Below are 21,203 nucleotides of genomic sequence, written 5' to 3'. Positions count from 1 at the left end.
AACTTCTCTTTCCCCTGCCATCTAAGGGTAGAACTCCAGAGCAGACTTTCTTTAGAACTCGTCGAGGTTTCTAAGGCAAATGCCTTAATGCCACAGAATAGATTCTAGCCACAAATTCCCACTAAAGGCCTCCATATACAGCTAAGACCTTCTGTCTGATTTGCAAACCTGCTGCTTGACACACCTCTCAGGCCAGGCCTGGCAAGGACAGGTGGTTTCTAGAAACTTCTCTAAGATATTATCCAGGTCCCCTTTGAAGAAGGGGACAAAGGCTGCTGGATGTGCACAAGCCCCTGTTCTTCTCAGCCACCTCCAGCTCCCAGTGGGTTGGAGAAGGAGAGCAATGTTGCAGGGCAGAGGCCAGGCAGGGATGGATAGCTCCCCTCACCACTGTCCAAGGTGAGGGTGGATCAAGGTGGAGGCCAAGGCTGCTCTTACTGGCTCTGCATTCCTTAGGAGGAGGAGGTCTCTTGAAAGCAACTCTATCACGACAGCTAAACAGCTAAATGTCCTCCTCATTTTCTGTAGCCAGGGACTTTCCATGTAAAATACACCCCCTGCACCCCAGTGTGGGTCCCCAGGCTGAACAGTTAATGTACTGTTGAGTCTGTTTCATGACAACCATCCTGTTGCTTCTTCCATGTATCTTTTACCAACACCTGATATATAAAGGAGATGTGCACAGTTCACCACTACGGTGAATATTCACAGAATGAACACGGGTCTGTAGCAATTATCTTTTTTTTTTTTTTTTTGACAGACAGAGTTAGACAGTGACAGAGAGACACAGAGAGAAAGGTCTTCCTTTGCCATTGGTTCACCCCCCAAATGGCCGCTCTGGCTGGCGTGCTGTGCCGATCCGAAGCCAGGAGCCAGGTGCTTCCTCCAGGTCTCCCATGCGGGTGCAGGGCCCAAGGACTTGGGCCATCCTCCACTGCCTTCCCGGGCCATAGCAGAGAGCTGGACTTGAAGAGGGGCAGCTGGGACAGAATCTGGTGCCCCAACTGGAATTAGAACCTGGGGTACCGGCGCCGCAGGCAGAGGATTAGCCTAGTGAGCCGTGGCGCCGGCCTAGCGATCATCTTTATCCAGACACGACCATGGCAAGACCTTGAAGCTGCCACATATCTTCCCCCAAGTGCTGAAGCCCACCTCTGCCTGAAAGGGAACCCCACCTTCTCTTCTCAAACCAAGCTCTGGGGTGGCCTTTTTAGGAGCTTATATGAACGAAGTCACACAGTGTGAATTCTTAGGTGTCTAGCTTCTGCCCCTCCTAGTTAGAGATTCATCCATTTTGCTGTGAAGTGTGCTTGTTTTTTTTTTTTTTTTTTCTTGTCTTACCTGTTTTTCAACTTCCATGCACTTTAGTTTTCATTCAAAGACACCTCCTTGAAGCAGCTCCCAGCTTGGCTTTCTCTCCTCCCCACCCACAAAGGGAGGGCTTGCTACAGGCAAACTTATTCCTCTACACACCCACCTGGGATCCCCAGCACCCTTGTCCTAGGGATTTGAAATTGGAGCTCAAAAGCATAGTGGAGATGTTTCTTTTATGAGTCAGGATACGGTAACTTCAGAATCCTCAGCACACATTCAGTACTGACTGACAGGGTCAGTAAATTTACAGCTCCTTGTAGGGCAGAAGTGGGTGGAGATGGACAAGAAAACTTAAGCAAAGGTATGATGGGCTGGGCATTGGCCTAGCAGCGAAGATGCTCTTGGCTCACACTAGACTGCCAGGAATCAGTGTGATACTAGCTTGGGGTCCTGACCCCAGCTCCCTGCTACTATGGACCGGGAGAAGCGGCAGTGATGGCTAAAGGGTTTGGTTCCTGCCCTCACCTGCATGGAGTCCCCAGCTCCTGCTTTCAGGGAGAGCCCAGGCACAGCCATTGCAGACATTTGGAGAGTGAGCCAGCAGCTGAGAGCATTCTGTCCGTCTCTATATCTCTACCATCTATATCTACGTCTACATGTATGTATTTGTCACTACAATTTAAAAACAACATGACGGCTCCTTTAGCAAGTCACGTGCCATGTTGTCTTTTTGTGGCAGGCTCAGAAAACAAGTTAGGAGTAAGCTAGACTTTGTGCTTTCCTGTAGTGCTCACTGTGTGTGTGTGTAGCGGGGCATAGACTGGTGGGTGCCTGGGCAGAAGACCTAGGATGCAAATAAACCTGATGGAGCACAGAAGAGGCACTCTGGGAGGAGGGTGACAGCCACACTGTGTGCCCCCCAACCCCATTTGTAGGTTGAATCCCTTGTCCTCATTCCTGAGAATGTGATTGCATTTTGCTTTAGTGAGGGGGCAAGTTAAACCGAGACCATTAGGTTGGACCCTGGTCCAACTGGTGTCCTCCTCAGAAGGGGCAATTTGGACACACGAATTCACCAGGAATCTATAGACAACAGGTGTGCACACCAAGAGGCAGGGCCACGCGGGGGCGTGGCCAGAGGTGGCCGACTGCAAGCTACAACGAAAGGCCTCTGGAGCAGTAGAACCTTCTGGCACTTTGACCTCAGACTCTGGCCTCCTGGACCTGGAAGACGTGCACGGTCTGCTGTCTGCTGGGCTACGGCAGCCCCAGGGGACCGGGACAGCAGAGAGGGGCTGGCACAGGCAGGCAGCCCCAGGGAGTGGCGCGCAGCACAGCCTAAGGAACTGAGTTAGGGAAGATGCTACGCTCCGGGGCTCTTTACCTGTGAAAACTCCACTGCCTGGTCATCTGCAGAAGTCAAATTGCTCAGAACGAATGAAAACCATTTTGTTGTCAAAGAGCTAGAAGCATCTTCAGCTCCGGTTTTTGATAGCCCATTAATCCATACCCCCATCCCATGCTTATTATTTCATGGTTATCAAACATTTAAATAAGATTTATTTATTTATTTATTTATTTTAAAAGAGTTACAGAGAGGAGGAGAGACAGAGACAGATCTTCCATCCTCTGGTTCACTCCCCAGATGGCTGCAAAGGCCAGGGCTAATCCAGGCCCAAGCCAGCAGCCAGGAGCTTCGTCCAGGTCTCCCGCGTGGATGCAGGGGCCCAAACACTTGGGCCATTTTCTACTGCTTTCTCAGGAACATCAGCAGGGAGATGGATTGGAAGTGGAGCAGCTGGGACTCACATCCACCGGCTGAGGCTTAACCTGCTGTGCCACAGCCGGACCCGCCTCTGCTTGGTAGTGTTTTTTGCAAGTGGAGACAGTAAAGCAAGCCGTGGGAGCCAGACCCTGCCACAGGAAGAGAGCAACCCTGCAGCAGCCTGGCTTGTGGCCGCCAGGGCCTGCTGTCCTGCTCCCTGCTCCATGTCTCATTTTGCATTCATGCAGGAGACTTGAATTCGGTGGGTAAAAAGCAAAGTCAAGGGGCCAATCTGGGTGAATCGGCAAAGTGGGCGGGAGGGGTAATTCCAAGGTGATGACGGCGCAGGTGAGTGTGAGCACAGGTGAGTGAAGGAAGGACACAGGTGCGGGAGGGCACAGGTGTTTGAGGGTCCAGGCCCTGTGAGGAGCTCGCCTTGGTCAGGCAGCTCTGCAGAAGTCCAGGGTCAGCCACAGGTGGCGGGTATGGAGAGTCGCGGTCAGCGAGGTGGCCGCACCAAGCCGAATGCCCGGCCAAGGGCGAGGGAGCAGCAATGCGGGAGGACGAGGAGGAGCCCGCGAGGTGGCCCCTCTGTCTCTCCGCGTCCGGCGCGCGCGCACACACACACCCTGTATCGGGGAAGCGGTATAGCCGGAGTTCCACCTGGAGTCTGGAGGCCCCTGGCCACCCCCCGCCTCGAAGCTCTGGACCGGACCGGACCGGGCTGCTGCACCAACTTCGGAGCCAGAGTGCGGGCAGCGCCGCTGAGGCGGGCGCCCCAGGCGGAGGGTGAGCGCAGCACTGGGACCCGGCGTCCAGGGACCGCGCAGGCGGGCGGCCCCGTGAGTCCGGGGCCCCCGGGGCCGGCTGTTTACCGCGCAGATCTGGCGCCGGGGAGGAGAGGCTGGGCGGGGCGCCACAGACCCACGGCCCTGCCGCGCTCTTAGCTCTCGTTTTCTCGCCGGGCCGGCCCTCCACCGGTCCTCGCCAGGTTTCGTTTTCGCAGCGCAGCCGAGGGCGGGATCAGCCAGGCGCCCATGGCCTTCGCCCGCCGCGCGCCCGCCCCGCCGCTGCTCGGGCAGGTTTTAGGGCAGCTGCACGCGCGGCGCGGGACCTGCGCCCGGGCCATGGCTCCGCCGCGGTGCTTCGCGCTGGAACTCCCCGACTGCACATTGGCGCACTTCGCCCTGGGCGCCGACGCCCCCGGCCAGCGTTCGGACCCGCGTCTGGCAGCGCTGCTGGGACCCCCGGGGCGCAGCTACTCGCTGTGCGTGCCGCCGGCCGCGGGCGTCGGCTGCGGGGAGCGCGTCCGGGCCGCCCGGCTGACCCAGCGCCTGCTGCAGCAGCTGCGCCGGGGCCCCTTCCAGCGGTGCCGGCTGAGCAGGCTCCTCTGCTACTGCCCCGAGGGCCCCGCCGGCAGCGCGCAGCACGGCTTCCTGCTGCGGGACCCCAGCGACGGCCCCGACACGCGGCGCGCTCTGCTCCAACTGCTGGGCCAGGGCGCGGGGGCCGCGCGTCTGCACCTGGGCGAGTTCCAGGTGGACCGGCACGGCGGGCTGTGGCAGCGCCTCTGGGCGCTGCAGGACGGAGCGCAGCGGCAGGTGGGCTGCGCGCGGGTGGTGCCAGCCCAGGAGCCCGCGCTGCACCCCGCCGTGCCGGACCTGCCCAGCTCCGCTGTTTTCCCAGACCGCGCAGCCGCCCGGGACGTCCTGGAGGCGGTGAGTTCTGTTCCTCCCCTGTGTTCTGGGTGGCACCTGCGCCTTTCAGACCCAAGAGCTGGACCAAGCCATCTGGGAGGCTGGCCCCTCCAGAGCTCCTTGCTTGGGTGCTTTGTTTATTGCCGTTCACAAGTAAGTCGGGACGGCGTCCTGTGTGCCAGGCTCTGTGTTAGGCACTGTGGCTCTGGTGAGGTTCTTGTGCGCCAGCAAGGTGCAGCCTGCGGTGGAGCCCTGGCCACCAGGCTTGGTACACAGGCACGGGAAAGCACTGAGGGCGGGCGGGTGGAGAGGCTGTGGCCCTCTGTGGAAGAAGAGGCCACGGAGGAAGTCATGTTTTTTGCTATGTTTTTTTGCTGCTGGGACTTGGGAGCGCAGAGGGAATGAGTGAATTCGGGGTGTTAGAAACAGCATTGCATAGGACCTGCCTCCCTGCTGGGTGGGGACCTCCTGGAGGCTGTAGGTGCCTTCTGACCTCAGCCTAGCTGCCCCATGGAACACAGATGGATTTTGCAGGGTCACAGGTCAGGATTCCAGGGTGGGTGGCGATACAGGATCAGCTGCGTGGCCTGACTCTAAACCCTGGTATTTGGTCATTGTGTCACCGTCACCGAGTTTCTTCAACATTCTTTGCCCCAGTTTCCTTAATTCCTGAGCTGGGAGTCATGGGCTGCTCTGAGAGTTACCATGGAGATCAGCCAGCACCACACTCCTAAAGCACTAAGGAGATTGTCTTGCTCAGAGTCAGCGCATCAGCAAATAAATAAATAAGCCAATGGCTCTCTGGGGCTGCTGTGAGCTCGCAGTGAGGTAATGCAAGCTTGAGTTCCCGGAGGGTCCTGCTCTGCCAGCTCCTGCAGGTGGGCTGGCCCCTCCCTGCTCCCTGAGCCTTTTGGAGAGGGCTGGGTTGCAGGTGCAGATGGAGCTCCATAGAGCCCATGGTGTGGGAGGTGCCCATGCCTGTGACTCCCTGTTCAGGCAGACTTGTGGGCCCTGATGCTGCAGTGCCCAGAGCTGCGTTACCCGTCCTGCTTGGCCTTGCTCCTGATGGCGAAGCTGGTCAGTAAGAGCTCAGGCTGTGAGGTAGCCAGACAGCCTGAGCCTGAGCTACTCAGTATAAAATAAAGGAACGCCGGTTGTCCCAGCTTCAGAATACTGTGCATTCTACGTGCCCGGCACCGTGTGCAGGAAAACCCAGGCCTTCTTTGCATTGGGGCTCAGCCGTTGAGAGATGTTCCCGCAAGGCCCCAGAGTCTCGTTGCTGACAGGTGGCTGTTGCTTTCCAGTGCACACCTTTCATTCCTGAGGCCCGGGCTGTGCTCAACCTGGTTGACCAGTGTTCCCAGCATGCCCAGAAAGGAAAGTTCCAGGTTATCGCCATCGAGGGACTGGACGCCACTGGTAAGAGACTGTTACTTAGTAGCGATGGGTGGTGACCCTAATTGCTCACTGGCTGAAGTAGAAATAGTTCTTGCAAAACAGAACTTTAGTCCCAGCCTCCAGTGTGCCTCTGCCGAGCTAGGCAGGTCCCGGGGGAGCACAGATGGGTAAGAGTGCGGAGTGGAACAAGGTGAGGCTTGGAGCCTACCAGCTCCTGAGGGACTCAGGATGGGCCCTGAGCCCACCTCCTCGGGAGTCATGGAGGGGAGAATGCAAGGCCAGGCGTTGATCCTCAGACTGTGCTGTGAGCGTGCATTGGGGTTGGCCAGGTGAGGGGTGTGGGGGTGCTCCAGATGGAAGACTTGGCACAGGCAGAGGCCCAGCAGCTCCCAGGCAAAATGTGGAAGAATGAGATGATGGAGGGGGGGAAATTTGAGTTGTCAATCAGGCGTCCACATAGAATGGACATGCCCAGACTTACAGGAGGGCACGAGAGAAGTGTGGCTCTGGGGACACCCAGGGGAGGCTGGCTTTGCCACACACCTGCATCTGTGGGGCCCAGCACCTGGAGCCCCTCCTGCCTGTGTCAGCCCCGCAGGTGCGGGGGCTTTTGTCTTCAGCCCATGAAAAGGCAGTTCCCACGTAGGGGCCTCTGTGTGCACAAGCAGGTGGGCTGTGACCCAGGGGGCTGCTTATGTGGGCCTTCAGGACCCACCTGAGTGGCCAGGAGGTGTCCGTCTACCGCTGTGACCAAGTCAGTGTTGTTTTTTTTTTTTCCCAATCGCAGAAGGAATTTTCCATGTCAATCCTCCATCCTATGTGCTTTGTTGATTATTTTGTACTTAGAGCTCATGCAGGTCTCCTGGGATTACAGGAGAAAAATTTAGCTTCAATACAGACTCACACAAACACCCTCAACTTTCAAGGAGAAGGGAGGGATTGGTGAGAGGAGAGTGGAGACCAGAGACTCCATCTCCTGCTGTTTGCATTCTGGCTGCCGGGCCCCCAGCAGGGCGAGCTTGCACAGGTGTGTTAACTTCTGCATTGCTCCTTTTCTCCATCTGAAAAATGGCTAAATAGTAACTGTGCTGCAGAGAATCAGATGCACAGTGTGGGCTGAGTGCCTAGCTCATCTCACCCACTCAAGAAAAACAAAAAAGGTCCGCGCTGCGTCTCACTAGGCTAATCCTCCGCCTTGCGGTGCTGGCACCCTGGGTTCTAGTCCTGGTCGGGGCGCCAGATCCTGTCCCGGTTGTCCCTCTTCCAGTCCAGCTCTCTGCTGTGACCCGGGAGTGCAGTGGAGGATGGCCCAAGTGCTTGGGCCCTGCACCCCATGGGAGTCCAGGGGAAGCACCTGGCTCCTGGCTTCGGATCAGCGCAGTGCGCTGGCTGCAGCGCACTGGCCACGGCAGCCATTGGAGGCTGAAGCAATGGTTCTCTCACTGCCCACTCTGCTGTCAAAGAAAGAAAAACAAAAAAATCACAGCAATCATCAGTTTGGGATGAGGTTGAAATGCACTATAGAGACAAACAATGATGGCTAAACAGCAGAAGCCCAGAGAGGCTGGAAGGCAGTGTCCTTGGAGCGGGTTACACTCTCACCACCCACCCTGTGCACCAGGGAGCAGCCAGAGGGTGAGATGGGCCTAGAGAGGTGGCTGAGGTGAGGAATGGGCAAATGAATGACATTTTTCATGGCTTCCCAGAGGAACCTGAAGCCTAAGGCTAGGCATAGAAGCTAGAAAGGCCAGGTCCAAAGAGTCGAGAACAGGAGAAAGTACTAAGAGGAGTTCTTCAAAAATATCATGAAAAGTACATATGTGAAAAACAAACAAACAAAAAAAACCTGTGCACAGATTTCAACCTTTTTTTGCACCAAAATAGATCTATCATGTAATTCTGTTTTTCCACAAACTTGTTGAAGTTTCCTTGTAGAACTGAGGTTGACGATTGGAAAGGGATTCAATAAAGGAGGAAGTGGGCTGTGGTGTTGGCAGAGGAGGGGGTGAGGAGGGCGCTGGAAGGCTGCAGGTGGAAGAGGCAGACAGGCTGTCCAGTGGGGGCTGCTGTGGGACAGGTGACCAGGCGCTTGGGCTGGGAATAAAAGCAGGACCTTAGAGGGGCTCTGACATCATGGACTCACCAACAGGGGGCTGTTAGCCTTAGATCCCGAGCAGAGCAGGCTGACATTGCTAAGGCCCTGCAACGCCTTATGCAGAAGCGAAGCGTGCAATCGGCCTTTGAGTTACAGGTGGAAAGGCTCTCTGTGCCCCTTGTAAGTCTGGTGACTTTGGGAGCACTGTGGCGGCTGTGGTTAAGAGGCACCGTCTTGTGTGTGCGGCCTGCAGGTAAAACCACTGTGACCCAGGCAGTTTCTGATGCCCTCCAAGCTGTCCTCTTGAAGTCCCCACCCTCCTGCATTGGCCAGTGGCGGAAGATCTTTGATGATGAACCAACCATCGTTAGGAGAGCTTTCTACTCCTTGGGCAATTATATTGTGGCCTCTGAAATAGCCAAAGAATCTGTCAAATCTCCTGTGATCGTAGACAGGTATGTACGAAGATGCCGTGAGTCAGAGGTTTCCTCCCCAACATACAAGGGTGTGTGTGAGTGTGTGTGCGTGTGTGCACACAGCGTGCATATGCAGGGACACCACTGTGCTTAAGTCAAACTACACTCCGACTCTAAGAAGACACTGAGAAACATGGTGGATGGGGTGCTTTCTGCAGGAATGGGAAGGGAAGAGGGGGGCAGACCCGTAGGCCTGCTGGCTGTGGGCAGAGAAGGCGGGGACAGACCTGTAGGCCTGCTGGCTGCGGGGATGGAAGAGGGGGGCAGACCCGTAGGCCTACTGGCTGTGGGCAGAGAAGCGGGGGACAGACCCGTAGGCCTGCAGGCTGTGGGCAGAGAAGCGGGGGACAGACCCATAGGCCTGCTGGCTGTGGGGAGAGAAGGGGTAGGGACAGACCCGTAGGCCTGCAGGCTCCAGGGAGAGAAGTTGGGGGGATAGACCGTAGGCCTGCTGGCTGTGGGAGAGAAGGGGTAGGGACAGACCCGTAGGCCTGCTGGCTGTGGGGAGAGAAGGGGGCGGGGGGGACAGACCCGTAGGCCTGCTGGCTGTGGGGAGAGAAGGGGTAGGGACAGACCCGTAGGCCTGCAGGCTCCGGGGAGAGAAGGGGTAGGGACAGACCGTAGGCCTGCTGGCCGTGGCAAAGACCGGTTTTTGCTCTGAGTGCAATGGGAACCTTTGTGTGTTTTCAGATGAGGATGTGTCGTGACATGATTTACAGTTTTAAAATATGACAGATAAGAAATAGCTTTAAAATGCTCTACAAAAGGATGAAGGGTGTGGCCAGCAGGTCATACTAAGCTAAAATCACCATGGCTCAGGGACATGGAAAATACAAGCACAAAGGATTCCGTTTTCCTTCTAGCAGGTTGCTGGTGATGACCAAAATTCCCTGGGGCAGTGTGTAAAGCCACTGCTTGGGGTGCGTATGTCATGTATCAGCGTGTCGGTTATGTCCCAGCTGCTGGGCTTCTGACCCAGCTTCCTGCTAGTGCATTGTGGGAGGCAGCAGATGAGGGCTCATGTGCTCGGGCACCTGCCACCCTTGTGGGACACCCACGTGGGACACCCAGGTGGAATGCTGGGTTCTGGATGTTGGCCTGGGCCAGCTCTGGGTGTTGCAGGCGTTTGGGGAGTGAACCGGCATATGGAAGATATTTCTCTCTCTCTCCTCCTCTCTCTCTCTCTCTCTCTCTCTCTCTCTCTCTCTCTAAGCCTTTCAAATAAATGAAAATGAAGAAGTGAACATTTTAAAAAGTTTCCAAATAGCCAGGAGTGGAGATCATGTGATTGCACAGGGACTCTTGAGTGGTGCTGGTGGGGGACATATGCTGGTAGTTCCTTGGACAGCAGCTTGAGGGACTATAGCAAAGGGGCGGTTGCTTCCACCCATGGGGGAAACACCCATCAATGTTTATCTCAGCTTGGCTCCATTCACTTGGCTGAAAACATTGGAAAACCAAAATCCCACTGATGGGAGAAAGAGTTAATTAATACTGATACATTTTATAAAGATTTAAACACATGTATCTATTATTTGTTTACAAATTTGAGAGGAGGAGAGAGAGAACTAACTCACATGCTGGTTCACTCCCCAAACACCCACAGGGGCCAGGGCTGGGCCAGGGTGAAATCGGGAACCAGGACTCACTCCAGGTCTCCCACGTGGGTGGCCATCACCCGCTGCTCCCAGCGTGCACTCTAGTGGAAGCAGGAAGCCGGAGTGGAGCCAGGACTCTGGTAAGGGATGAGGGCGCCCCAGGCAGCTGCTGCTCAGTTGCCAGGCCCCGTGCAGGCGTGTTCATACATGGAGACTGTGCAGCGACGTAAGGAGGTGTGAAATGTCAGGTGTGCACAGAGCAGAAAGCCGTGCCAGAATGAGAAACAGAACCAGTTTCGGAAAGATACTCCGTGGCATATGTGGAGCAATCCTGTACACCAGACAGAGAGGTGTGAACAGATGCTGCCCCCCAGTTTAACAGCACATCCCCTGGGGAGGCTGAGAGAAATGTGACCCATGCAGGGTCCAGGAAGGCGTCAATCCTGATTGGATGATTCTTAGCAGGACTGGAGTGTTCTTCTGATTGTTCTCTCCGCAATTTTACTTATTTCTGGAGGTGTGAGTAATTGTTGTGAAGTGTGACACACACTTAGAGAAGAGCGTTACTCTAAAACGTAAACCTCAAGGAATTCCGGGAGTGACTTCACACACCTGTATCCAGCTCAAGACTGAGAGTCCCGCCCACTCCATTAGCCACCCCTTCTGCTTGCTGCTGAGGCTGGGACTCTCCTGCTGTCCACAGTAAGGTCAGCCCTCCCACGCCCGCGCTCACGCCCATGCCCACATCCACGCCCACGTCCACGCCCACAGCTTCTGCATCTGTGGACTCAGCCCACTGTGGATTGTAACTGTTTGAGGAAAATTTGCCACTCCTTTCTTGGAGTCCTGTCTTGGCCTGTGAGCTTCTCTCTGTCTAAATCCTCTGTGATGGGGCTGCCCTGTGTGGCGTGCGGGTGAAGTGTACAGCAGCTCAGAGGCAAGGAGGAAAACCATGGGCATGGGCTGGGGGCTGCTGCTGTCAGCCCAGCTAAGAGGCCAGGGGGTGATTTGAACTTTGGGGACGGCAGTCACTGTGTCGCAGGTGGTGCATTCTGAAGATGCTAGAATGAACTGTGAAAGCTAAGACATCTTCTTCCTCTGTGGGACACATCTGCCTGGGGAATGTTTCTGCCCTGATGTTACTGTGCCCGGTGCTTCTGTCTTTGTCCACCTTTTAGATACAGCCCACCCTCATGTAGACGGGAGACACTACAACTTTGTTTCTGGGATAATGGAGGTCTCGTGAAGACCTCTTGTTTCTTGGGACAGTGTCAAGTCCTAAAGCATCACCCCTCCCTTCAAGGGGGCAGGAGCTGAGGTCCTCTGCTTCCCCGTTTCCTAACCCATAAATGGGGCTGTACATGAGCCCTTCTTTGCCTGCTTGGATGAGTGAGGCACATCCAATGTGTGGATGCACATGGAACTGCTCAGGAAGTAGCAAGTCGCCATTACAATACAAAGCACCTGTATAATAGCTATGTGCGTCGTGTTGGCAAATGGCATTTGATTTGAACTAATGTGGTCTTCCCGATGGCAGCATAGGGGGAGACTGAGGAACGGGAAGAGTGTGGGATTGATGGCCAAAGGGTGTGATTCTTTAGAACGAGCAGCGCTGTTGTCAGTGAGCGCCGTCTATTGAAAGCAGCCCTCCTTCTTCCCTTGATTCGTCGTCTTTGTCTCTGAATTGTCTGCACTGTGGTTCTTCAGAGGGGTACTGTGTCACCTGCCAGACGGAAAGGAGACAGCAGTTATTTGTTGTCTGGTGGGCTTTCTCATGGTTAAGGGTTTTATTGAGATCCATTTTAGACAACCCCATTCTGTAGCTGAAAAAGGTAATCACTAATGGTGATTATGGGACAGGTTGGCGACTGAATCACCCCTATTACCATTAAAGAGCTATTTCTCCCTCATGGGTTTCCTACAATCAAGACTTTTTAAATTAAGATGATAACTGCTGTATTTGTAGCAGAGTATTTAAGTCCGTGGATTTGGAGCGTGCCCAGAAAATAGCGCCAGCTGTCACGTGGGTGCCAAGAAAAAGAAAATCTGCACCCAGTACGTCATGGGTTTAATGATGTTGGAGAACTAGATCCATCCCAGCGGAATATGAGAGCACAGGGTGGGAGTGGCAGGAGTCAGGGCGGTGATAGGCAGGCAGGCACCCAGGTGCATCCCAGGGGCCTGAGATTCTGAGAGCACACTTTCGGAGGTGGGCAAGGACGTGGAAGGATTAGGACTGATCCACTCCCATAGGAAAATTTTACTTTTACTTTTACTCCCATAGGAAAGTTTTACTTTTGTCCTTTCCTTTGCTGGATTCATAATAGAAATGATGCAACTTTAGTTATAACCAGCACCCAATGAGCATTAGATATTGTCTTATTACTGCAATAGGATATAGGGTTGTTTATTTTTTTTAAAAAAAACAACTGATGTATTTTTTGCAACAGTTGTGAGAGGAAAATAAAGCTTGCATGATTTGCATTTTTCAACATGGACACTGAGGCCATGTTGACTTAAATGACTTCTGCCTGTGTCCCCAGCAGTAGGCGGCAGACGGTAACATACACCTAGTTCGAGCGACAATGAATGTATTGTGTAGCCAGCACCGTGTCCTTTTCCCTCTGGAGAGTAATTCAAGCCTAGAATGGTTAAGACTTTAGGGATGTAGGGGCTGGTGACTAGAGCAGAGGTTCCGACACCTGCATTCTTCACCCAGCACCAGGATTCCAGCCCCAGCTCCTCTCCGGGCTCCGACTTCCTGCAGGTGTACTCACTTGGCAGGTGATGGCTCAAGTAAATCGGCTCCCTGCCACCCACGTGGGACACTTGGATTGGGTTCTGCTCCTGGCTTTGGCCTGTCCCAGTCCTGGGTGTTACGGGCGCTAGGGAGGTAAACCAGCACATGAAAGGTCTTTGTCTGTATGCATGTCTCTCTCTCTGACTCTCAAATGAATAATTAATTAATTAATTAATTTAGGATTTTAAAGAATTGACTCAAAGTTACAGATGAGTGTTAATGGTACCTGTTTGCACTGGGATATTTATAATTATCCATAAACATTTTTTGTGCTTTATCATCCTTTGATATCGAGTCAGAAGTTTTGCATTTAGTCACCTAGAATTGGAATATGGACAGAAAGGGCAGGAGGATCCTAGGTCAGACTGATAAATAAAATAGTTCTCACTCATTCTGCAACAGAACATTTATTGCATACTTCTTCATATGCCATTTTCAGAGTTTGGAAAACATAGAGGACTCTATTATTCAAAAATAATGGAGGAGACCGAAGAAATTGTACTTGTAACAGTTCGTTCTAACTGATGAAGCGAAGTTCTGCTATGGAGTCACAAACAGAGGGAGCTGAGAGTAGAGGCGGGGACCATGAAGCCTGCTTGGGGTCCTCCCAGGAGCTGGACTGTGGAGGAAGTGCAGGGCCCATGCTGGCTGGAACCGCCACTCTGGCCAGAGGAGGAGGAGGAGGGAGATGGAGCCGTGCCAGTGAGTGCCCTGGCACAGGCTGGGAGGGATGATCTGTGCATCACTGGGAGACCCAACAGTCTCCTGCAGGCAGTGGGGAGCCACACAGCATCTTGAAATAAGGGCTGATTTGATTTGTTTTGTGGGTACCTTTTTTTTAAACTTCTCCCCAAAGCATCTTTTCAGCTATCTGTTGAAAAGAATAACTTTGCTCAGTGAGGACCCCCGTGGGGCTGGCATGGGTCTGTCCGTCTCCTTGCCTGATAGTCATATATAGTCAGGCAATTGGAGGGCTGGGAGGACAGGGGGCTTCCAGCCCGAGGCTCCCTGGAAGTGGGTCTCATCGCCAGTGCAGATGTAAACAACAAAGGGGCTGGCGTGAGTTTGCTGGATTTTCACTTGGCCACAGCCCAGTGTCAAGTGCAGGGAACAGCTGAGCAGATGCAGTGGCCCTGCCTAGAGAGAGAAATCCTGCCGCAAGGCCAAATGGACGCGACCCTGTCCTCTCTCCTGCCATTGGCTGTTCTCGTCAAGTGTGGCTGTGTGGAGTGCCCCCTGCATTACGACTCTTGTGGATGCCATTTTCTGCCTTCTGTATGTTTTAAATATGATTCAATTTCTTCTGTTCGTCCAAGACCAGGAAAGCCTGCAGCCCCAGTTTCTGCGTCCTCGGGCACCTTGACTTCATCCAGAGACGGAGAACTCACTCCTCTTCCTCTCCCCAGGTACTGGCACAGCACGGCCACCTACGCCATAGCCACCGAGGTGAGTGGGGGTCTGCAGCACCTGCCCCCAGCCCGCCACCCTGTGTACCAGTGGCCAGAGGACCTGCTCAAACCCGACCTGGTGCTGCTGCTCACCGTGAGTCCCGAGGAGCGGGTGCGCAGGCTGCAGGGCCGTGGCGTGGAGAAGACCCAGGAGGAAGCTGAACTGGAGGGCAACAGCGTGTTTCGCCAGAAGTAGGTGTCCCACCGCCACCTGTGCCACAGATGTCCCGTAGGGAAGCCAGGCAGGATCAGCACCTGCGCTGGGAATGTGGAGACTGGCCCAGTGCCCTAGGGGCAGCCTCTGCCGGTCCATCTCAGTCCCTTGCAGGGGGCGTTGCTACCTTGGGGCTCCACCCTTGCTCCTGCAGAGCCACCGGGGTCTGCTGGGCCTTGGGCCTCGCTCCTCTGCTGACTGTGCAGCAGCGTGCCCCCGGGTAGGACAGGAAGCGTCCCTGGCCCTCATCTTTCCCAGTTACAATGCAGCGGTGCAGAGCTCTCGTGGGTAACCCACAGTGACTGTGACCCAGTAGCTGTGTCAGGCCCAACACAGCCTCCTTGCAAGGACAGCACCGGCCGTGTTGTACAGCTTACAAAACCAAGGTCCAGAGGAATAAGCGACTTGTCTCAGCTCACGGGGCTCTCAGAGGGTCAGACCGCTAAAGCGAACGGCCTGTCTGGCTTTGAAGATGTGCTTGCTTGAACCAGAACGTTTCAGGCATGAAGGCAGCAGGGAGTGAGGGCAGTGTGACTGCTTCCTGGCTGAGTATGAAAGCGCTGGTTTCAAAGCTCAAACCAAAATCGCATAGTTAAGCAGCGATCACCTTGCCGTCACAATATCATCACGTTCTAGAATTAATAAAACGACCACTGTGGTGCGTGTACAGAGACGGTGGTGATCAACTTACAAGCACTGGTTCAGTGACACCTCCTCCCAGACTTGCAAAAGAGATTATTTCAGGCTTCATTTCACAGGTGAGAAAACCAGGGGACCTGAGGAATGGGATAAGGGCACCCAGGTAGTGATCAGGGAGGCAGAGCTGTGGGCCACACCGTCTCGCTTCAGGCGGCTTTCTGAAGCCCCGGGGCATGGTACATCCAAGGTGAAAGCAGTGCCCAGCCAAGGCCAGCTCGCACCAGAGGGGAGGTGCTAATTAGCTTTAAAGGGGCACGTAGTCTCCTGTGGGAAGGTTAGAAGAATCACCAGTGAAACTGACGTACGTGCTGAGGTCTCTGTCGTAGGGATATCATTCAGAGCACAGACTGGGGATACACTTGACCTTGCGTAAGTTCCCTGTGCAAATTTCTTTGTGCCCGTTGCAAAGGACTAAACCTGCTCAAGCCTCTGCGGCAGAGCCTCCTGCAGAGGGAAGGGCAACGGCTCCCCTGCTTAGTCCCCCGAGCACCCAGTGGGAAGCAGCGTGCGGAACGTCCGGATGCCCGCCAGGTAGCAGGTGTGCACCACCCGCTGGCCGTCACATGCCGTGCCTGATTTATCATTCACCGGACAAAATGCCTGAAGCATCTTCCTTGGGCAGAGCATGTGGCTGAGAGGAGCAGTGTGATGGCTGAGACGGGGCCCTGGCTGCAAACTGTTTACACCGTGTTAGGAGAGTCACCTTGGCAGAGGAGCTGTGTGTAAGTTGGCCCACTCTTTTCTTTCTGCCTGTCCCCAGGGTGGAAGAGTGTTACCGGCGGATGGAGAATCCCGGCTGCCACGTGGTGGATGCCAGTCCCTCACGAGAGATGGTCCTGAGGACGGTGCTGAGCCTGATCCACAATTCTGGTGAATGCCGGTGACTGCAGCCACGTGCCATGTCTAGCCAGACGAGACGTTGTGTGCTCCGTCTGAGCCGCTGTTTGTGGTGCAGTCCTGTTGCACCTGTGTGCTGTGTGCTGGAACCCTGCAGCCGGGCGCTTTAACCCCACTTGCACCATTGCCCTCTCCTCAGAGGAGCCCACACACTTGAGAGGGTTGTGCTCCAGCGAGAGGCTCCCCTTGCTTTCTGTCCCGTGTGTGGCTTGTTTTCTTGGGACATGTTTTTAACTCCATCACTGCCAAATCTCTAGAAGACTTCTCTGTCCAGAGATCCTCAGGAAGCTTTTCCAAGTCCACGGACAGCACCCAGAGCCTGTCCCGCCTGCACCTGGCACACGAGGGTGGGGGGACGTGGCCAGAGCTGACCTCTTCCAAGTCTGGCTGCACTCCACCATGAGGCGCTCCCTGCTGCTCCCTCAGCCTCCTGCAGAGCCTGGGTGTCCTGGCCCCGTGGGAGCAGTGCCATTTGCAGGCTGGGGCCACTCACAAAGCATTGCTCCTACGTCTGAGGCTCATGTTCCCCCAGTGCTAAACCTTAACATCAGATGTGAAAACACCCAGCCCGAGGTGAACCGACTGCGAAGAACCAGCCTCCTCCAACTTCACACGTGCTTGTTTACCCTCGGCTCCTCTTGGTTGGCACAGGAGCGTTTTGCACTGAGCTGGGTGCATTAGCTAATCTGGCAGTTTATTTATGTTGGTGTTTGCGTAATGCCTGCTCTCAGCGCAGGGGCTGAGTCACTACGGAACACTGATGCCAGGAAGCGAATGCAATGCTCCTTTATGTTTTCATTACACAAATTTCCTATTTCTTGCTCCGTAAGCACAGTGGACGCTGGAATGGACTTTCTTAGTGAATTACCTTGGGCTTGAATGCTTTATGGTTACACATGAAGTCAGCTTTGAGATCGTTTGGTAAGAAAAGTAGCTGAGAAATGTGGAAACTTAGTATCCTCTTGGCCGTGGGTGGATCACGTGACATCAGTCGTCCACATTACTTGAGTTGTAGCAGTGGTAAAGATTCTTGGTTCAATCAGGCAATTGCTAGAGCCCCTTCGAGTTCTGACCCAGGTAGAGCTGTACATTAATTTTATCCTGCCCGCCATTTCTTAAGAAGACTTTAGCTCAAAACCATTAAATTGGTGTCCCTTTTGAGTTTGCCTTGTGGAATCTAAAATTAGAATAAAGTATAGTGCTAATATCCTACTATTTTCCAAAAGAACTACAGGAAATGTGTGTGTGGTGTATTTATGTCCATACGTATGTAACTCGCTTCAGTTGAAAATAATTTTTCCACCTTGATTACCGGCAGTGTGGTACCGTAATGTATGCAGGCAGCCTAGACAAAGCAACCTTGAGAGCTTTCTGTGTGCCCCTTGCCAAGGAGTAAACTGGCTGTGGTTTTCCCATTGCTGCTGTCGCCATGGGTACAAATGGATTTGTCTGCCAGGTGCCTGTCTATTTGCCCTGTCAATTCCATGCAGCCCTCAAATGGGGGGTGGGGAGCTTTGGGTCAGGAAGTTGGGGGTTGTGAGCTGGTGGCTAAGTAGGATTTGTGATCAAAGCGCTTTCAGAAGAAGGGAAGGTGATTGTTTTATTCTAAATATTTTTCTTCATTACAAATATCAAAGGGCTTCTTGGTGCTGCGCCCTTTACGCCTGGAAGATATGAGGTCTGTGAGTGTTCGGTGAGGCAGCACCTCCTGTCCCAAGACTGATGGTGAGGGATCGTTTGCCTCCTTCTGCCTCTGACAAGCTGAGTGGTGTTTCTGTTCTGGTGCGGGACCATTAGTGGTCCCAAATGTTTCCTCTTCTTTTCTTCCATAGGAACAGAATTTAACTCAGCACATGGCTGCTGAGAATTCAGAATGTGTTCACAAGGCTCCGTTACACCCAGATGGGGCCCGCTGGTTAGGTCCTTGTCAGGGAATACAGGCCGGGCGGGCATTTTGGCTTAGCACTTAAGATGCCCCGTCCCATCCTGGAGAGCAGGCTGGACTCCTGGCTGTGGCTCCTGACTCCAGCTTCCTGCTGCTGATGGCCTGGGAGGCAGCAGGTGATAGCTCGGGTGGTTTGGTCCCTGACACCCACGTGGGAGACCCAGATGACACTCCTGGCTCTGGCTTGAGCCTGGCTCAGCCCCAGCTGTTCTGGGCATTTGAGGAGTGAAGCAAGGATGACTTTTCTTTCTCTCTCTCTTTGTCCTCTCCCCTCTTCTCTCTCCCTGTCAATACAGAACAGTATGTGGGCAGAAGGCACACATGACACATTAGGACATGGAGTCCCTTTCTCCTTCAGCCTTCACTTGGTTGTACTTAAAGGTGGCAGTGAGCTGTGTAGGGACCAGGAGATGAGGATGATGCTGTAGAGCTCAAAAACTATGGGACAGATGGAGACCAGTGTTAGACGTGGCTGCAGCAGCCTGGGCCACCTGCTTGGGGTTTTATGTGCAATGAGTGCTTTTCCATCTGGTGTGAGCTATCCTGGATTTGGGTTTCTGATCCACCCAGTTGAGCCTGTATTTTACCTTTTACACCAAGACCCCAAAACACTCCCACTGATGCCCATGAGATATCAAATACAGTGATTACTGGAGAAAAATAACGTGACCAATCATACACAATTATGGGTTGATTAGCTTATGGGGGCTTAACACTCTCGGTCCTGTGGACTTTCCATGACCTCACCTGTGTGGAAGGAACTCAGCACTCTGCTGGGCACAAAGATGACATCAGCTCACATTTCTTATTTACCCCTCGAGGTCCTAGACACTGGTTGCTACAGAATCCAGACTATAATGAAGCCTGAAGTTTTTGATTTGAACAATAGGGGGGAAAGCCAGTGTAAACTTCTTTGAAGACAGGAGACACATCTCATGTCTCCCAGGATCTCCCACAGCCAATGTGGAGTGCTCATGTCCCTGGTGAGAGGTTCCCAACTCTGGTTATGTGACACAGTCACCTGCACGAGGCCTCAAAGATGGATACCATGCCCCCCCACACAGAGCAATGAGGTGGGTGTGTGTGTATTTTCCATCTGACTCAGGTGAGTGATTGGGATTGGCCACTGACCAGCACACACAGGTTAAAGCGCACGTCCAGCTTATTTGCCATTGTCCGAAGCATGAATCTGAATCATGGCCTGTGCTGCTAACATGGAGAGCAGTCATGCATCTGTGGAGAGAACAGGCGAGCAGATCCCATCCTCATGGTCTCAGGGCAGCTCTGCGGTTCCTGCTGCTCAGGACGCACTTACAGTCTGCTGCACACAACAGAGGTTACAAATAGGGGGATTCCAGCAGGTGTCAGGATATACTGCTCATGAGTTCCCTGGACCTAAAGGGTGACATGGTGCCGTTTGTCCCTGATATCCACTTACCACCCCTTTCATGGTAACAGAGCTTTGGCTGGGGCTTTCCAGGTACTCATGGCATCTCTTGCAACCACTTTCAGCTGTCTGTGTCCTCAGGGTAGGTTCTGGCCAGCAGGATGTGAGCTGTTCTTGCCCTCTCAGAGTTGTGCTTGAATCCCCTTGTTTTCTTCCATCTCTCTGCCCGCTGGGTTGGAGACTGGAACAGCCATGTTGGCTCCAGAGAGAGGGAAGCTATGTGCTCAGAGGGTGGATCTGTTTCGCCAGCAAATGTAACTTACTGTTGGAGTGTTACAGGAGAGAGACGTACATTTCTGTCCTGCTTAAAGCATTGTGATTTCTTCTCTCTCCTTTCTCTCTCTCTCTCTGTCTCACTTTCGGCTCTCATGCTCACTCTTCATTGTACAGCAGATTATATCTTAACAAGTATCTAATATACTCATTTATGGTATAGTGAGTTTATACAACAGGTCTCTGTTCCTTTCAACTTTACAATTCTCAAAGGAAAGTAAATTTACAACACAAGGCTATATGTTGTGTCATGGGCATTTGTGCAAAGACTGAATGTTGATGTAAGCGTGAATTGGCAAAAGAGACCTCATGGGAGGGGTACTCAACTTGACTTTGAGAATTGCACAGACGTCCTTCAAACTAATTTTTGTCCTTCACAAACTTGTGAGTGATGGGCTGAATTATGGTTGAAAACAGATGCTGTCTTCAGAAGTCTCCAAGGTGTATACCATCCGTTTACTGATGATAGCTCAATAAAGTATCTTTATCCCCATTAACTTTAAATAAACATTCATGTTCACCATTGGATCATGAAATGTTGAATTCATCAGTCATTTGTATAGACACAAGAAAAAGAAACACACTTCTTCTAATAAAGTTTTGTATATTCATTTCATAATTCATTTCATATTTTCTTTTTTAAGACATGTTCTTTTCCTTTATATTTTTGAGCTCTTACATGCCTTGAGATAATTTTTTTTATTTTTTTAACTTTTATTTAATAAATTTCCAAAGTACAGCTTATGGATTATAATGGCTTTTTCTCCCCCATAACTTCCCTCCCACCCCCCTCTCAGCTGAAGTATCTTCTGCTTGAACAGCAGCACATTGGGTCTGTTTCTGGTGTAACTGAGTACCTTTCTGTTACATCTGAACTTCCTGTGGATAACACCTCTAATTTATGAAGAAAAGCTGAAATGTTCTGCAGGCAATGTAGGGTGAACAATAGAAGATGGCTTTAAAGTGGACTTTAGACTTGGAGTAAAAGGATAGCAAGGAATAAGTATTGATAGTGATGGCTTTACCTTAATGGCAGTTCAGTGTCAACTCCACCCTGGTTACTAAAGTTCAATAGAAAATCCCAGTTTTTATGTAGAGGGTGAAGGACAATCCTGCAAAGTAGAAGCTGGACAGGAA

At 53.0% G+C, this 21,203-nt stretch overlaps 1 protein-coding gene across 1 annotated transcript; it reads left to right on the top strand.

Moving 5' to 3' along the window:
* Positions 1-4,101: 4,101 nt before the first annotated feature.
* On the top strand, positions 4,102-20,725 carry CMPK2 (cytidine/uridine monophosphate kinase 2). The gene is made up of 5 exons (XM_062208912.1): positions 4,102-4,797; positions 6,081-6,195; positions 8,523-8,724; positions 14,550-14,783; positions 16,265-20,725. The coding sequence occupies exons 1-5, from the start codon at positions 4,117-4,119 to the stop codon at positions 16,386-16,388; spliced, it is 1,356 nt and encodes a 451-aa protein (XP_062064896.1). The 5' UTR covers positions 4,102-4,116; the 3' UTR covers positions 16,389-20,725.
* The last annotated feature ends 478 nt before the right edge of the window (positions 20,726-21,203 follow it).

Source organism: Lepus europaeus, chromosome 13, assembly GCF_033115175.1.
Source record: "Lepus europaeus isolate LE1 chromosome 13, mLepTim1.pri, whole genome shotgun sequence".
In the NCBI taxonomy this organism is placed as follows: domain Eukaryota; kingdom Metazoa; phylum Chordata; class Mammalia; order Lagomorpha; family Leporidae; genus Lepus; species Lepus europaeus.
Note: the sequence above shows the minus strand (reverse complement) of the source record. Positions and strands in the feature narration are given on the sequence as shown.